Source organism: Lethenteron reissneri, chromosome 49, assembly GCF_015708825.2.
Source record: "Lethenteron reissneri isolate LAM-NWPU_2019-01 chromosome 49, ASM1570882v1, whole genome shotgun sequence".
Lineage (NCBI taxonomy): Eukaryota > Metazoa > Chordata > Hyperoartia > Petromyzontiformes > Petromyzontidae > Lethenteron > Lethenteron reissneri.
In genome coordinates, this window is record NC_083827.1 from 1,390,501 (window position 1) to 1,405,007 (window position 14,507).

Genomic DNA, 14,507 nt, shown 5'->3' on the forward strand with positions numbered 1-14,507 from the left:
AAAGCGGTTTGAATGAAGTCACGATCAAGAAGTACGTGTGTTGATGTTTGTATGCGTCACGCATGAGAGAGTACTCATGTCCTGTCGGGTGCTTTAAACAATTGTTGTCCTTAAACAAACTCGTAGCTTGAGAAAAAAAAAAATCTACAAATGCACGTCAATAATTTACAGTCCCAGAGATCACGAGATGTGAACCACACTAACCATACAAATCTAGATGACTAAGAATTTTAAGAGTCTCAGGCTAGAGAGCTTTCTTGTTGTCCGGCAAATCCAGTGACTCGACCCAGGATTTTTATGAAACTCGCAACACCATGCACATCCTTTGTATGTGACCATCCATCTGTCCCTCCCTCGACCCAGCCAGCCAAACTTTTAAAGTAATATAGTTGGTTAAAGTACCCATCCTTGAACAATGTTCCCACCACCCCACCACTGGGTGCCCCCATCTGGCAAGTAATAACCCCCCAGGCCCCCCCCAAAACCTCAATTGGGATTACACATCGTGACATCGTCCCCTATTGCCGGGCTATGTCTGTGAAACGTAGCGCCTTCACCGATAGCCCCGTAGTTCTGAGAATGGCGCGAAAATCAACTTACACATGATTACCGTTCTATACTGTTATTAACAATAATTTCCTCACACTCACCAGGCAGGCGGTTCATGTTGACTCCCTGGGCAGAGAGCCCGATCCCCATGTACCTGCAACCACGACAGGGACAAGGAATATCAGGGCCTGCACCACACACCTCCTCGCAGGAACAGCAGCAGCAGCAGCTACTGCTTAGGATGGGCGCGTAACAACGCGTCTTTTCCACAGAAAAAACCCATTACGACACTCGCCGTGCATCAAAACCGATCGGTTGTCCTTTGATTAACGCGTTCGTATATCTTGTACACAATTGCATTCAAAGTGACCCCTGCCACTACTGGAGGCCGCCACGTTAAATTTAACCACGCCGTTGGTATGTCAGCCAAGATGGGTAACCTTTGTCAATAACCAACAGGCTACTGGGAGCGGAAGTCTTTTTTAAAACGCAACGTGAATATCTGTGCAATCGCGAGATGCGAACATCACATTATCTGTGAAGAAAACGAAATTGACTTGGGCCGAACACATCAGTCGAAGCCAGTGGGTGACACGTACGGCAGTGACAGACAAAAGACGAAGCACGTCCGAGGAGGCCCTCAACAGTGGAGATGGAGCGATTAAATCAGCTCGGGTGCAAGGAGCTCGAGCGTTGCATTGCAGGATGAGGAATGGTTATAGGTTGGGGAGGCTGCATTTAGCAGTGGATAGACCACGGCTGTTAACAGTGACAATCAATCAGCACACAATGGCATAAACTCATAACAGGCCAGTAACATCCACTTCACAGCAGACTTTTAACTATTTTTTTTATTTGACCCGTTAAGGTCCACTGAGCTATGTAGCTCTTTTTCATTAGCAACCTGGCCACAAATGATAGCTTAAATAAGTGGCTTATCATGTGGAAATTTACATTGCCAAATACTCTTAAACGCGTGACGTTCATTCTAAATATGGAGGAAAAAACCGGAGGACCCGGAGAAAAATCCACGCGACTACGGGGAGAGTGAGCATGCACACTCCAACTATACAGCAGCAGGCGTCACAAGGGTCGGGACCGAACCCACGACCTCGTGTATACCAGGTGAGGGAGTTAACATCTCCTAGCCACCGCAGTGTGCACACTTGACCCCGTAACATGTAACCTGCCAATTGACTCGGTTGTGGCGTGGCCATTCACGCTGCTGGGTGGAATAGAGGCTGCGGGATTTTTAAAATGTGCCTTGTAGCTTGAATTACCGAGCTGGGAGATGAGTCCAGTGTGTTAACCATTACACCACAGCAGCATTCTTAAGGTTAGTTATTGGCCTCATGTAAAAACAATATGTTCTTAATCACAGGTGTCAATACACCACAACCTGCACTGACCAGCATGGTGAGGCATGTTCACACAAACCCCAGAAATGAAGGAAATGTGAGGTCTTCATCCAGTGCGATGTTTGCAGCGGGATATAGATGATTATTACTACTACACTTTGTGCAATCAGGTATTCAAACGTGAATAATACAGGGGGTTGTGTGAAAGAGGGCAACCGATGATGCATTGAGTTTTGAGAGTAGGCTTGATGCATTATTTCAACCACAATGGAATAGTAAGTAGAGTAATTCAACATTAGCATAGGGTGATGGGTGTTGGAGACAGGAATAGTGTGTGTTTAATTGCATGGGTGGGAGAGAAAAGAAACTGGAAAATAAGCCCCTGGCCATTGATAAAAGGTGCATTCAAAGTCTGCGGGAGTGCTCATGACAGCACAGGGGGAAGCAACTTTGAAGTTTGGAATGGAACACAAAGAAATAACATCTCCGATGTAATCTGGAAGGTTGCGATGGGTGGGGCCATGCTCAGGGCGGTGGAGGGGGGGGACGGGGTTACCGGGAGGCACTGGGGAGCGGCTCCCATAGGTCAGCAACCAAAAGGGAAGAGCGAAGAGCAAATGGTGGAGAAACGCTCAGACAGCAGTTATCAGCCTGCGGCATGGATACCGTGCAGGAGAAGTTTGGAACGTCAGCGCAACGTGCATAGGGAACATCAGTGCCATTTTGCGGTAACAACAAACACACACCGGCACATGGAACATGAATGGACGTGTGCTCTCTCCGTGTGCTGTGGCCTCCGTAACTGGGCGGGGAGGGTGGGGGGCGGAGGGCCTGTGGGCAAGAGGATGGAGGCCACTGGAACCAGCGGTGTTGATTGGAGAAGCCGCCACACCAACAACGTTGAGAAACACTGCCGTAAGAGCACATCATGGATGCTGAGGTGGTGATGACTGAGCAAAAAATTGTAGAATGCAGCAAATGGCAGAATGCGACCCGGCTGGCGTAGTTGGGTCAATCGGCTTCGGCCGTGACAACTTCCTGAATTTTAATAATTTTTAAAACAGGCTTGGCGACTGAAGGATGGCCTGGATGCAACGTGCATCGTCGAGTGGAAGCATCCAACTCACCCGTCTCGTCCCTTGCTGATGATCTTCACCTCGAAGTAGTAAATCCCACACGCGGCCGGGATCGGGTGTGTGGCGCGAACGGACGCCGCATCCTTGGGAGTTTTTCCATGTCCTGAAGGACAGCCCCAAACACATCACAATTAACTTCACCGCACCATCACCCAGACGGTCATCAAAGCCTCAACCTCCACAATAAGCAACACCGCCAACCAAACCTTCGCCTGCTTTAAGTCTTCATTTTTTTGTCCACTCCCCACACCTCCGACTAGCACGGTTGGCTACGTATGGTGTGAAAGAAGTTCAACGTACATACATCATAACTTACAGGTTCACCGAACATCCCCATGAACGTCAAAAACCTTCAGTACCATCACTATACCATTACCATCTGGAAAGATCTCAGAACCAGCTCGCACGGGTTGGGCAATTCTCACGATTACTATCATGAAATCTTAAATAAAAATTTTAAATCAATGATTCCGTATAATCATGGGGGATATGGGGGGGGGAGGAGGGATTGCGGAGCCCAGCATGACTTTCAGGCAAGAAGGGAGGGCCCATGAGACCGGGCAGGCCTAGTGGAATTGCCATTGAATGTGTGGCCGATGACCGTGCCATAAAATGCCATGGCAATTCCATTCGCCAGATGCCAGATGTTCTCGATCCTAAGACCAGCTGGCTGTAATCACCATTGTGCTACAGCAATTCTGTGACAAACTTGCCAGGAATCTGAACCGTGGACCTCAAATAAAACAATCCACAGCCACAGGGGGTGGTCATCACCACACTACAACCCAGTCTCAGACATGATCTCACGACAATGCTATGTGCACGTGGAAATGACTTTCAGCCTGAAAAACTCATTGAGTAGATGAGGAGGCGGCTCCCGGCTGTAAAGGTCGCAAAGTCAAATCTTGTTCAGGGTCAAGCAAGCCCAGCCATTATCATCGCCGCTGGGAGTCGGTGAAACTAACAATGCCTATAGATACCACTTGGTTGGATGTCAGTAATTATCACAGAAACATGGAATATGCACAACTGGCTAAAGAACAATAATTAAAAAGAACCCCAACTAAGACTCTAAAAATAAAAACGTTGTTACATTAATTCAGGAACGGATGCATTTTTTTTTCCACTCGGGTTTAGGAAAGGTTTCTCTACCATCAAGCCACATACAATCAATAAGATTCTAAAAGAGACAAATCATTATCAAAGGAATTTGACTGAGAGAGAGAACTGACGCAGACATTTTCAAGCTCTCACAAAATAAGAAATGATCTAAAGCCATTTAAAAGGACAGAACAGCTCCATCGAGATAGACAACCATTCATAAATAATTGATAACTCATGTTTTATGTGGGATGGTGCTTGCCCTAAAAAATACAACTTGGGCAAGGCACCAGGCTGGGGTAGCATATAGGCTCTGTTGCTTTTGCAGAATTTGCACTGTGCTACACCTGGCCAAACCGAGAGCATACAAGACCCGCTCACCTGATATTAATGCGAAGTTGGCCTGCAACCAATCGCAAGATCTGGGCCAGCCACGTGTGTGACCACGTAGCGGCTCGGGGAGCATTCCCCAGCACTGTGAGGTAGCACAGTGCTATGGTGGCCACATGACCCCCCCCCCCCCCTCGGATTAGAATTAGTGAGTGGCAAGGCCGGCTGAGACCCCTCCGTTACTCCAGTGATCGCCCCCCCTAATATGAACACGATTCTGAGACTCGTCAATTAACATCTCGTTATTTCCGCCACAGTTGAATTGTCCAGCGGTCGGCGCACTCGGCATTTTGAGCGAGTCGGTACAGAAATTGATGGAGCAGTTCTCAGTACAGGAGTCCGGTGATTGATGTCCGCAAATACCCAAACCCACAGTGTGCTGAATAAAGTTAACAATAAACACCCTGTGGGCATCGTGAGCAAGAGCACGACATCGTGTACTAACAAAACACAAAGAGCGCCTCCTTCGAAACATACCCAGAAATAACGTCGCGTTAATTACTGCCAAGTGCTTTTACCACGTTACAACTCGCCAGGTCTTTCCTCACAAGAGGCAACGATCGTAGAGCGCTGACGTCTGGTTAAATTAAAGGCACAGGGATTGAAACGGGCCAAGGGCCCTGGCCGAGTGACATGGTGCAGCGTGTTTGTCCACTCCCGTTTGTTTTTCTGCAAGACCCAACACTGCTGCGCTAATGCAGCATCAAACTGCTGTTTAAAGAGGAACGGGCGCGACAGCACGAGACGAGGGTCAGTGGCAGCGCACACCGCACCAGCTGTGCTTACAGTGCGCGTAAAAAGTAAAACCAACGCTCAACAGCGGCATCCAGCAGCCAAACAATGAGCTAGCTGGAGGCCCTCAAGCCAAATAATCTTTTTACCCTTCCCCAATGACGAAACCACTTCTGTTAATATTTTTTAAATTGGGGCTCATTTGACTACGGGGAAGCCACAGTTAATAGTCTTTGCATTTTGTTATGCAAATATATCGAGTACGTTTCTTCTTTGCTTAATTTAAGAGCACTCGACTAACAATGAGAAGGTTGAGCGTTCACTTATTGGTTTGGGGTTTGTTTGAGCCCATCATCCCTGCAGGGTATACAAAGTGAGTACCGCTCTGTGGAGTAGTCAACAGTGGTAGTCCCGTGCAATTTTCACAGCAGCCAACAGGGTTGTGCAATGCCCACGCGTGCGAGCAAAGGGAACAGACTCGACTATGTACTCGTTCAACACGCCGCGTTACACAGACTGTGATATACGGTGTCCATATATAGCGCGCGAGACGGTGCGGGGGAGGGTGGGGAGCCACGCAGCAGTGGGTATCACACTGTATGATGCAGTCGGCGACGCGAGTTCCGATTTCTGGTCACGGCTAACATTAGCGGAAAGTGGCGTTTGAGCGGCCTGTGCCTTCAGCCACCCCGACCTTCACCGACACGCACTACTGACCAATTTGGTGAAGTAGTGTCAATCTACCCGCCTTCACTGACACGGCGTGGGGAGGCTTTCTTCCAGTGATGGACTGACAAAGGGCTGCAAATTCATATTTGTCCGACACACACGCACATATTGTACAAGCACTGCTGGTGTACGCTCTGCGAGGTACAGAGCATTCCACATACACACTTTGCATGCTGATTCTCTACTGCGCCCGCCGCCACACATTACGTGCATCCGGTGTGTGGGTGCATGACACCCAAAAGTGTCTACACGCAGCACCGCACAATGTAACGTAGCAAGTATTTTGTGCAAGAGACCTGTAACAAAAATCTACACGAAGATTACAATGAACCATCTTTCTCTGCTCCCAACCGCGTTTCTCCCCCTGCACGGGGTTCTTATTTGGCTTGCCGAGACAAAGAAACGCAGAATGGTGTGATGAACAAGGCCGAGATGAGAGCGCCGTAGACGAGAGATACAGATTAGTGGAATTATGGAAAGGTGATATGTCACAACCACGTGTGACATTATATCAAATGTACACATGACACACGGCATCGCGTGACCTGCAAGCCCATGCTAATTTTATTACTTGGCCCACTGGAAAATGTAGCTGACAAACCTCTGCTCGCTCACCTCCTCTTCGAGCTAATAGGCCCCCAGCCCTTTGTGTAAATGTGTTTAAGTCGCTGGTTGCAGACACAGCAAAGAAAATTAGGTCTATACATTATGATTGTATTTTTTCCAGGAAGGTCTCACCGAGTCTCAAGACTTTTTCAGAAGTGATCTGCATTGGAATGTGCGGTTCATTCCTTTTTAATAAGCGGAAAATCTGGAGCAGCCTGAAATTTTTTTACAGGCAAACCGTCCACACAAATGGGTCCACAAACCTCGAGAATGGACTGCAATCTCCTCAACACCTCACAGCCCAAAGGCTTGGAAGGAACCGCCTCGTGTGACCATGGCACCACAGTCGTTATTCATAAACGTGTTACGACTCAGGTGTAGACGTAAAATATCACTTTCTCCTCTCTGCCCTCCTTACTCACGAGTCTAAACATCAGGGCACCCGGGAAAATGCTGGCAGATGTCACACTCGCACACATAAATGTGACCACATTACTCCAACAACCAAATCCCAATCACGGATCACCTACAAAATCACTGTCTTTAATGATCCTTTCTGGGCTGCACACGCAGCTCTCCACTCCCCACCACACGTGCCCTCGACTCCAATAGGTTCATGGCAACACCAATACCCCCAGTCGACTACTCCTCCTCTCTCTGCTGAAAATAACTCTTTCCCCCCATCAACCACGCTGCCAGCTCCTTCTCCCCTGCTCCAGTCAGGGTACACAAACTTCCTTTTCTGCCATGCCTATGACCGTTTCTCTCTGTCCTGTGTTTTCATCCCCTCCGATGCTACTATTAACATTATCACACTTGTTTAACCAAGAAAGCCTCACCGAGTCTCAGGGTCCTGCAAAGTTTTCACTGTAGAGGGCAATATTCCTCTGCGTAATCCCAAATTAGTTAAATTTCAGGTAATTTTTCAGAATTTTTATGTTTGGCCGACATTGGTTGCAATGTATCTCTTAGCCATGGGAGGAAACCGGTTAAACCCAGACGAAACCCATGCAGAACACGGTGAGAACACACCAACACACACAACGCTCGTGAGAACACACCAACACACACAACGCTCGCTTTGCCTCTCCCTTGCCAGGTCGCAATCCCCATCCTGCCGTGGAGTTACGACACACGCGTTGCGCGTTGCTCGTCCGTGCACAATGTGTCGAGATGCAGTGGAACCTAACACGCCTTAAACTCGCATTCGTAATGAAAACACTGCACGTTACATAATGCACTCTGTCAGGGATTTCACATATTGTGCTGCAGATGTGACACGTGCATTAACTTAAGACCGATGTGAAATGTTACAAAAATATTATGACAAACCCACACAGGAAAGCGTGTGAAAATATACAATAGTTGGAAGGGTGAGTTTGACAATATAAAACTATATTTATCCCAGTGATAGGGTGCCCCACAGAAATATAACATTAAATTCTGCACGACACACATTAAATACATAGTTGTGGTGTTGCACATGCACATAACACAGACTAAAGAAAACATGAAATATAAGTAATATTTTAATACACGTGTACACAAAGGCAAAAATCCCCCGGATAGCCTGAACTGACCGATGGGGCAAGTGCTGTTAGCGAGCACCTATGAAGGCCAGCACAGCACACGAGGGGGTGGGTGGCCAGCACCACGCCCGACCGCCTTTGTCTCCCCAGTGGTGATGTTTTTACACACCGCACCAGGTACTCATTTGAGCTCGAGTCGACCTAGGGGAGGTTCAGGTAATCATCACTGGTGTTGTCCGTGAGCGGGAATCAAACTCAGGTCGCCAGGTCGTAGCGCTAACCGCAACCCCTCCCCACAAGGTCTACTCATGCACAAAACACGGGCAGCGAATTTCCCACACGTAGTTTACACGACACCGCAATCATCCAGGTTGGGCCTGTGGTCGAGTGCTCAACCCCCAATCAGAAGCTTGAGGAGTTCCAATTCCATTCAAGGGTCACCTAAGGCAATCACTTCCATGGGGTTGTTAACATGGGAAACGCTCTCCAGTCATCAAGATCTCCTCTCAGAAAAAACCCTCAAACTCCGCTCAGTGGAGGTCTCTCCTTCTCCACTGCTGCTCTCGTCGTCTGCATTTACATCTCCCCAGAAATCTGTGCTGCCAATGTTCACGGCTCGGCTCAAGACTTGTATTGTATCTTATACAGATGCATCTTATCTTACATGTAAGTAACATCTCTTCTGCCCTTGACTAACTGCTGCAATGTACATATTTTGCTGTGTGGTGTGGTTCCCAGAGCCGTACTGCTTGCTGTGCATCATCCACAACTTGATTTAAGATGTTGTATAAATCCCAGCTGTACTACATTAAAGGACTGGCCCGGTGCGGGAATGTGGGATTTCTACCACGGCAGCCAGTGACGATGCTGGCTCATTGCGATGACAGCAGGGAGAAATATTTACCTTTTGATTTCTCAGTGTGGACCGCGCGCACGAATAATGCACTGTACACGCACGGCAAATTGTACCCACCGCAGTGCACTGACCACACAAAGCGCACTGTACACACACAGAGGGATGCTTGGTGGAACGCATTAATGGAGTCAAAGAGGAAAAAAACCCGTCAAAACATCTCCGTGCTCAAATGGGCACAGAGCAGTTCCCAATTTGTTTGTGACCAACGGTGGAAATTCGACATTGCCACGACAGGGGCCAGTCTTACCCAGAGCACACTGGTGCAGCTAAGTATACGCAATACGGCAAAACTGCATCCGGACTAAGTCGTACACAAACACAACATTTATCTACTCCACGCAGGTGTACACGGCAACGGTCAATGCGCGCGAGATCCCATTGCGCATCCCAAATGAACCCTGCACGGTGAACCCGGGCTCACGGTGAACCCGGGCTCACGGTGAACCCGGGCTCACGGTGAACCCGGGCTCACGGTGAACCCGGCTCACGGTGAACCCGGCTCACGGTGAACCCGGCTCACCGTGAACCCGGCTCACCGTGAACCCGGCTCACGGTGAACCCGGCTCACGGTGAACCCGGCTCACGGTGAACCCGGCTCACGGTGAACCCGGCTCACGGTGAACCCGGCTCACGGTGAACCCGGCTCACGGTGAACCCGGCTCACGGTGAACCCGGCTCACGGTGAACCCGGCTCACGGTGAACCCGGCTCACGGTGAACCCGGCTCACGGTGAACCCGGCTCACGGTGAACCCGGCTCAAGGTGAACCCAGTCACCAGGGCTCTCTCGGTCTTGCCGTGCCGCGCAGGCACGGCAACGCGGGGCGTTTTCCACCTCGGCGCGACCGCGTTCCGTGCTGCAGTCTCCAATGTGCCCACTGCGCCAGGACATTTAACGCGACGACATTCACGTGGGCTGGCTCACTGCTGGGTGGCGACTGAAAGCCGCTTGGCACAACAAAAGACACCTCGACTAACGACAATAGCCTAACAATCACAACACCACCACCACCACGCACTGGAAAATAGCGACAACCACATCATTAAAACTGTCAAATCATAACCACAACAAACAGCACAACTACTACATCAACCGTTACACCAACCACGTAACCACGACCATCACAATCACCACAAAACCATTACATCATCGACAACCACAGCATAACAACCACCATTACATCATCAACCACGAAACAACCACCATTACGTCAATGACATAATACAAATCACAACCATTACATAAACAAGCACATTACAACCGTTACACACAGAAAACAATCGCATCACAACCATAACAACATTGACAACAATAACCTTTACCATCATAACCACAACGGGCATGGCGGACACAACAATCGATAACGATAATTATCACATCAACACCACAGCCCCCGTGTATACAACTTGAACCAAAATGACAACCGTGACAATAACAACAATTATGACAATGTAACAGCGCAGCTGAAACTACAAATAATCGCAAGACAACAACGAACACGACTACAATAAGCGGCCACAACAACTTCATGACAAAAGCCACAGTGACAGCAACAACCACCACCACACCAACAACCACCACCACACCAACAACCACCACCACCACCACACCAACAACCACCACCACCACACCAACAACCACCACCACCACCACACCAACAACCACCACCACAACACCAACAACCACCACCACCACCACACCAACAACCACCACCACCACCACACCAACAACCACCACCACCACCACACCAACAACCACCACCACCACCACACCAACAACCACCACCACCACCACACCAACAACCACCACCAACACCACACCAACAACCACCACCACCACCACACCAACAACCACCACCACCACCACACCAACAACCACCACCACCACCACACCAACAACCACCACCACCACCACACCAACAACCACCACCACCACCACACCAACAACCACCACCACCACCACACCAACAACCACCCCACCACCACCACAGCAACAACCACCACCACCACACCAACAACCACCACCACCACCACACCAACAACCACCACCACCACCACACCAACAACCACCACCACCACACCAACAACAACCACCACATCAACAACCACCACCACCACATCAACAACCACCACCACCACATCAACAACCACCACCACCACATCAACAACCACCACCACATCAACAACCACCAACACATCAACAACCACCACCACCACCACACCAACAACCACCACCACCCCAACAACCACCACCACTACCACACCACCACCACCCCAACAACCACCACCACCACCACACCACCACACCAACAACCACCACCACCACACCAACAACCACCACCACCACACCAACAACCACCACCACACCAACAACCACCAACCACCACCACCACCACACCAACAACCACCACCACACCAACAACCACCAACCACCACCACCACCCCAACAACCACCACCACCACCACACCACCACCACCACACCAACCACCACCACCACACCAACAACCACCACCACCACACCAACAACCACCACCACCGCACCAACAACAACAACCACCACCACACCAACAACCACCACCACAACAACCGCTAACAACCACCACCACCACACCAACAACCACCACCACCGCACCAACAACAACAACCACCACCACACCAACAACCACCACCACAACAACCGCTAACAACCACCACCACCAGCAGAAGCTGCGGCTGCATCGTCAGCAAACAGCGAGGGTTTCTGCGGCCGGAATCAGACATAGACCCAGGCGACGATGATTGCGATGATGGCGATGATGATTGCGATGATGATTGCGATGATGATGGCGACGATGATGGCGATGATGATTGCGATGATGATTGCGATGATGATGGCGACGATGATGGCGATGATGATTGCGATGATGATTGCGATGATGATGGCGACGATGATGGCGACGATGATTGCGATGATGATTGCGATGATGATTGCGATGATGATTGCGACGATGATGGCGACGATGATTGCGATGATGATTGCGATGATGATGGCGATGATGATGGCGATGATGATTGCGATGATGGCGATGATGATTGACGTACAAGTACGTGCGTCAAGTTGACGATGGCGATGCATTTAAGTCACGATCGTGGCGATAATGAAAATAGCGACGTGAGTGGTTGAAACGCACGATGAATATCAAACGTTGATGTGCTGACGTTATAACGACGACGACGCAGGCATTACGGTTGGTGGTGGTGGTGGTGGCGAAGGGGAGGATGAAGATGCTGACGGCAGTGAATGGCGGTGGGAAGCAGTGATGGAATTGGGGGTGAACGGTGGGGCAGGAGATGGAAGAGAGAGAGAAAGCCAGGCGAGATGGCGTGAGTGAAAGAGAGACGTGGAGAGAGAGAGGGGGGAGATGACACGGAAAGGGATGCGTTCAGGCAGAGAGAGAGAGAAACTGAGATGCGGACTCCGAGACAAAGGCGGAAGGGAGAGAGAAGAGAGAGCTGGGGACAAAGAATACAGTGTGTGCTGCACTGTATATAAACAAATAGCGAGACAAAAGAGTGGAGCACGGAGACGAGAGCGGTATGAGGATGCGACATGGAGAGACGGGAGACAGCTCCGGTACAACACGGGGGGGGGGGAGACGAGGACGATGGGCTGAGAGAGAGACACGGAGACAGCAACTGAGCGAGATGGACAGGCAGAGAGGAGGAGGAGGATGCAGGATGTACGGAGACGAGAATGGTGACACGAAAAAAGAGCCGCGGAGGCAAAAGTGGTGACGGAGACAGAGTGGCGATGTGCGGGCAGAGGCTGGGAGAGACGTAACCAGGAGGGGGTTATACAAGTGGGGAAGCGACTGGGATGAAGACAAAGCCAAGGCGGCGGGGAAATAAGATCCGCAAAACCAAGTAGTACATGGTTGGAGACCTGGGGGCTGGGAGACGGCGTCGGAGATACACGGGGAACGGCAACAGATACAATCAGAGACGCGAAATCAGGAGATGCTCAGAGACGCGCGGTGAGGCAGAGAGAAACAAGGAGGGAGACGGATGGACACATGAGATACAGCAACCAGGAGACACGATACAAGGCTACGGAGTCAGGAGACAGAGACACACAGACACACGGGACACGCAGATACACAGAGACACAGATACACAGAGACACAGACACGCAGAGACACAGGGGACACAGACACGCAGAGACACAGGGGTGCGGAGACGGACACAAGATACGGGAGCACAATGTTGCCACTGATTAGAGGACACAGAGACACGAGGGGACACGGAGAGACACAGAGACACGGGGGACACGGAGACACACAGAGACACGGGGGGACACGGAGAGACACAGAGACACGGGGGGACACGGAGACACACAGAGACACGGAGAGACACAGAGACACGGGGGACACGGAGACACACAGAGACACGGGGGGACACGGAGAGACACAGAGACACGGGGGACACGGAGAGACACAGAGACACGGAGAGACACAGAGACACGGGGACACGGAGAGACACAGAGACACGGGGGGACACGGAGAGACACAGAGACACAGAGAGACACGGGAGGGAGAGGGCCCCGCCCGGGCCGCGCCACCCGGCACCTTTGTAGTGAACGCGAAGGTTATTCTGCGAGAGGCCGATGTAGCTGAACTTGTCCTTGGGGCTCCATGATCGCGGCAGGGGGTTCTCGGCCTCGTCCACGGCCGGGTAGAGGCGTGCGAGGCGCTCGGAGAGTTCTCTGCCGTCCGCGGTCGCCGCTGTCGCCGCGGCCGGGAGCGGAACGCCCGAGCAGCTCGCCGCAGCCGCCATCTCGCTCCCTCTGCTGCTCCTCCCCCCCCCACGTGACCCCGCCCTCCCGCACCACGTGACGCCCCCCCCCCCCCCATCCACGCCGCGACCAATCACACGCCGCTGCCTGCGCCCATCCAGCCGGCGAGTTCTCAACGGGAGTGACGTCGCCGGGGCGCGACCGCCGACGACCGCGGTGGCCATGTTGCTAAAGGAGTTGAGGTGTCGCTTCGTGGACGTGGGGGGGGGGCGGCCGTGCGGGGGGGGGGGGGGCGGCCGTGCGGGGGGGGGGGGCGGCCGTGCGGGGGGGGGGGGGCGGCCGTGCGGGGAGGGTGTGACCGTGCGGGGGGGGGGGGCGACTGTGCGGGGGGGGGGGGGTGGCCGTGCGGGGGGGGGGCGGCCGTGCGGGGGCTGTTGCGCATCTTAGTGACGTCACGCAACCCCCAGCCGACTCGAAGGTGCCCTCCCTCACCCAACATGGGCGCGCCAAAAGCTCGCTCGGAGCGAATTGAAACATTCCCCGCGGGACCGTTTCTCCGTCCCGCGCCTGAAGCGACGCCCGACGGGGGCCGGCGGTCGCCTTTGCCGCACGAGGCGGCGAGCGCAGCCCCCTTTCGCCCAACCGCAACATCGCGACGCAGCGCCTTTCTATTGTGTTCGTGCGGACAAAT

At 51.7% G+C, this 14,507-nt stretch overlaps 1 protein-coding gene across 1 annotated transcript in view; it reads right to left on the minus strand.

The window, feature by feature from the left end:
• Positions 1 to 13,892, minus strand: part of LOC133354891 (ran-binding protein 9-like) — a 57,996-nt gene extending 44,104 nt beyond the window's left edge. The window contains exons 1-3 of the mRNA XM_061572051.1: positions 13,650 to 13,892; positions 3,035 to 3,146; positions 651 to 703 (exon numbers count right to left, since the gene is read on the minus strand). Coding sequence (XP_061428035.1) covers positions 651 to 703; positions 3,035 to 3,146; positions 13,650 to 13,857 — 373 coding nt within the window. The 5' untranslated portion in view covers positions 13,858 to 13,892. The remainder of the gene's footprint in view (positions 1 to 650; positions 704 to 3,034; positions 3,147 to 13,649) is intronic.
• Between the last annotated feature and the right edge of the window lie 615 nt (positions 13,893 to 14,507).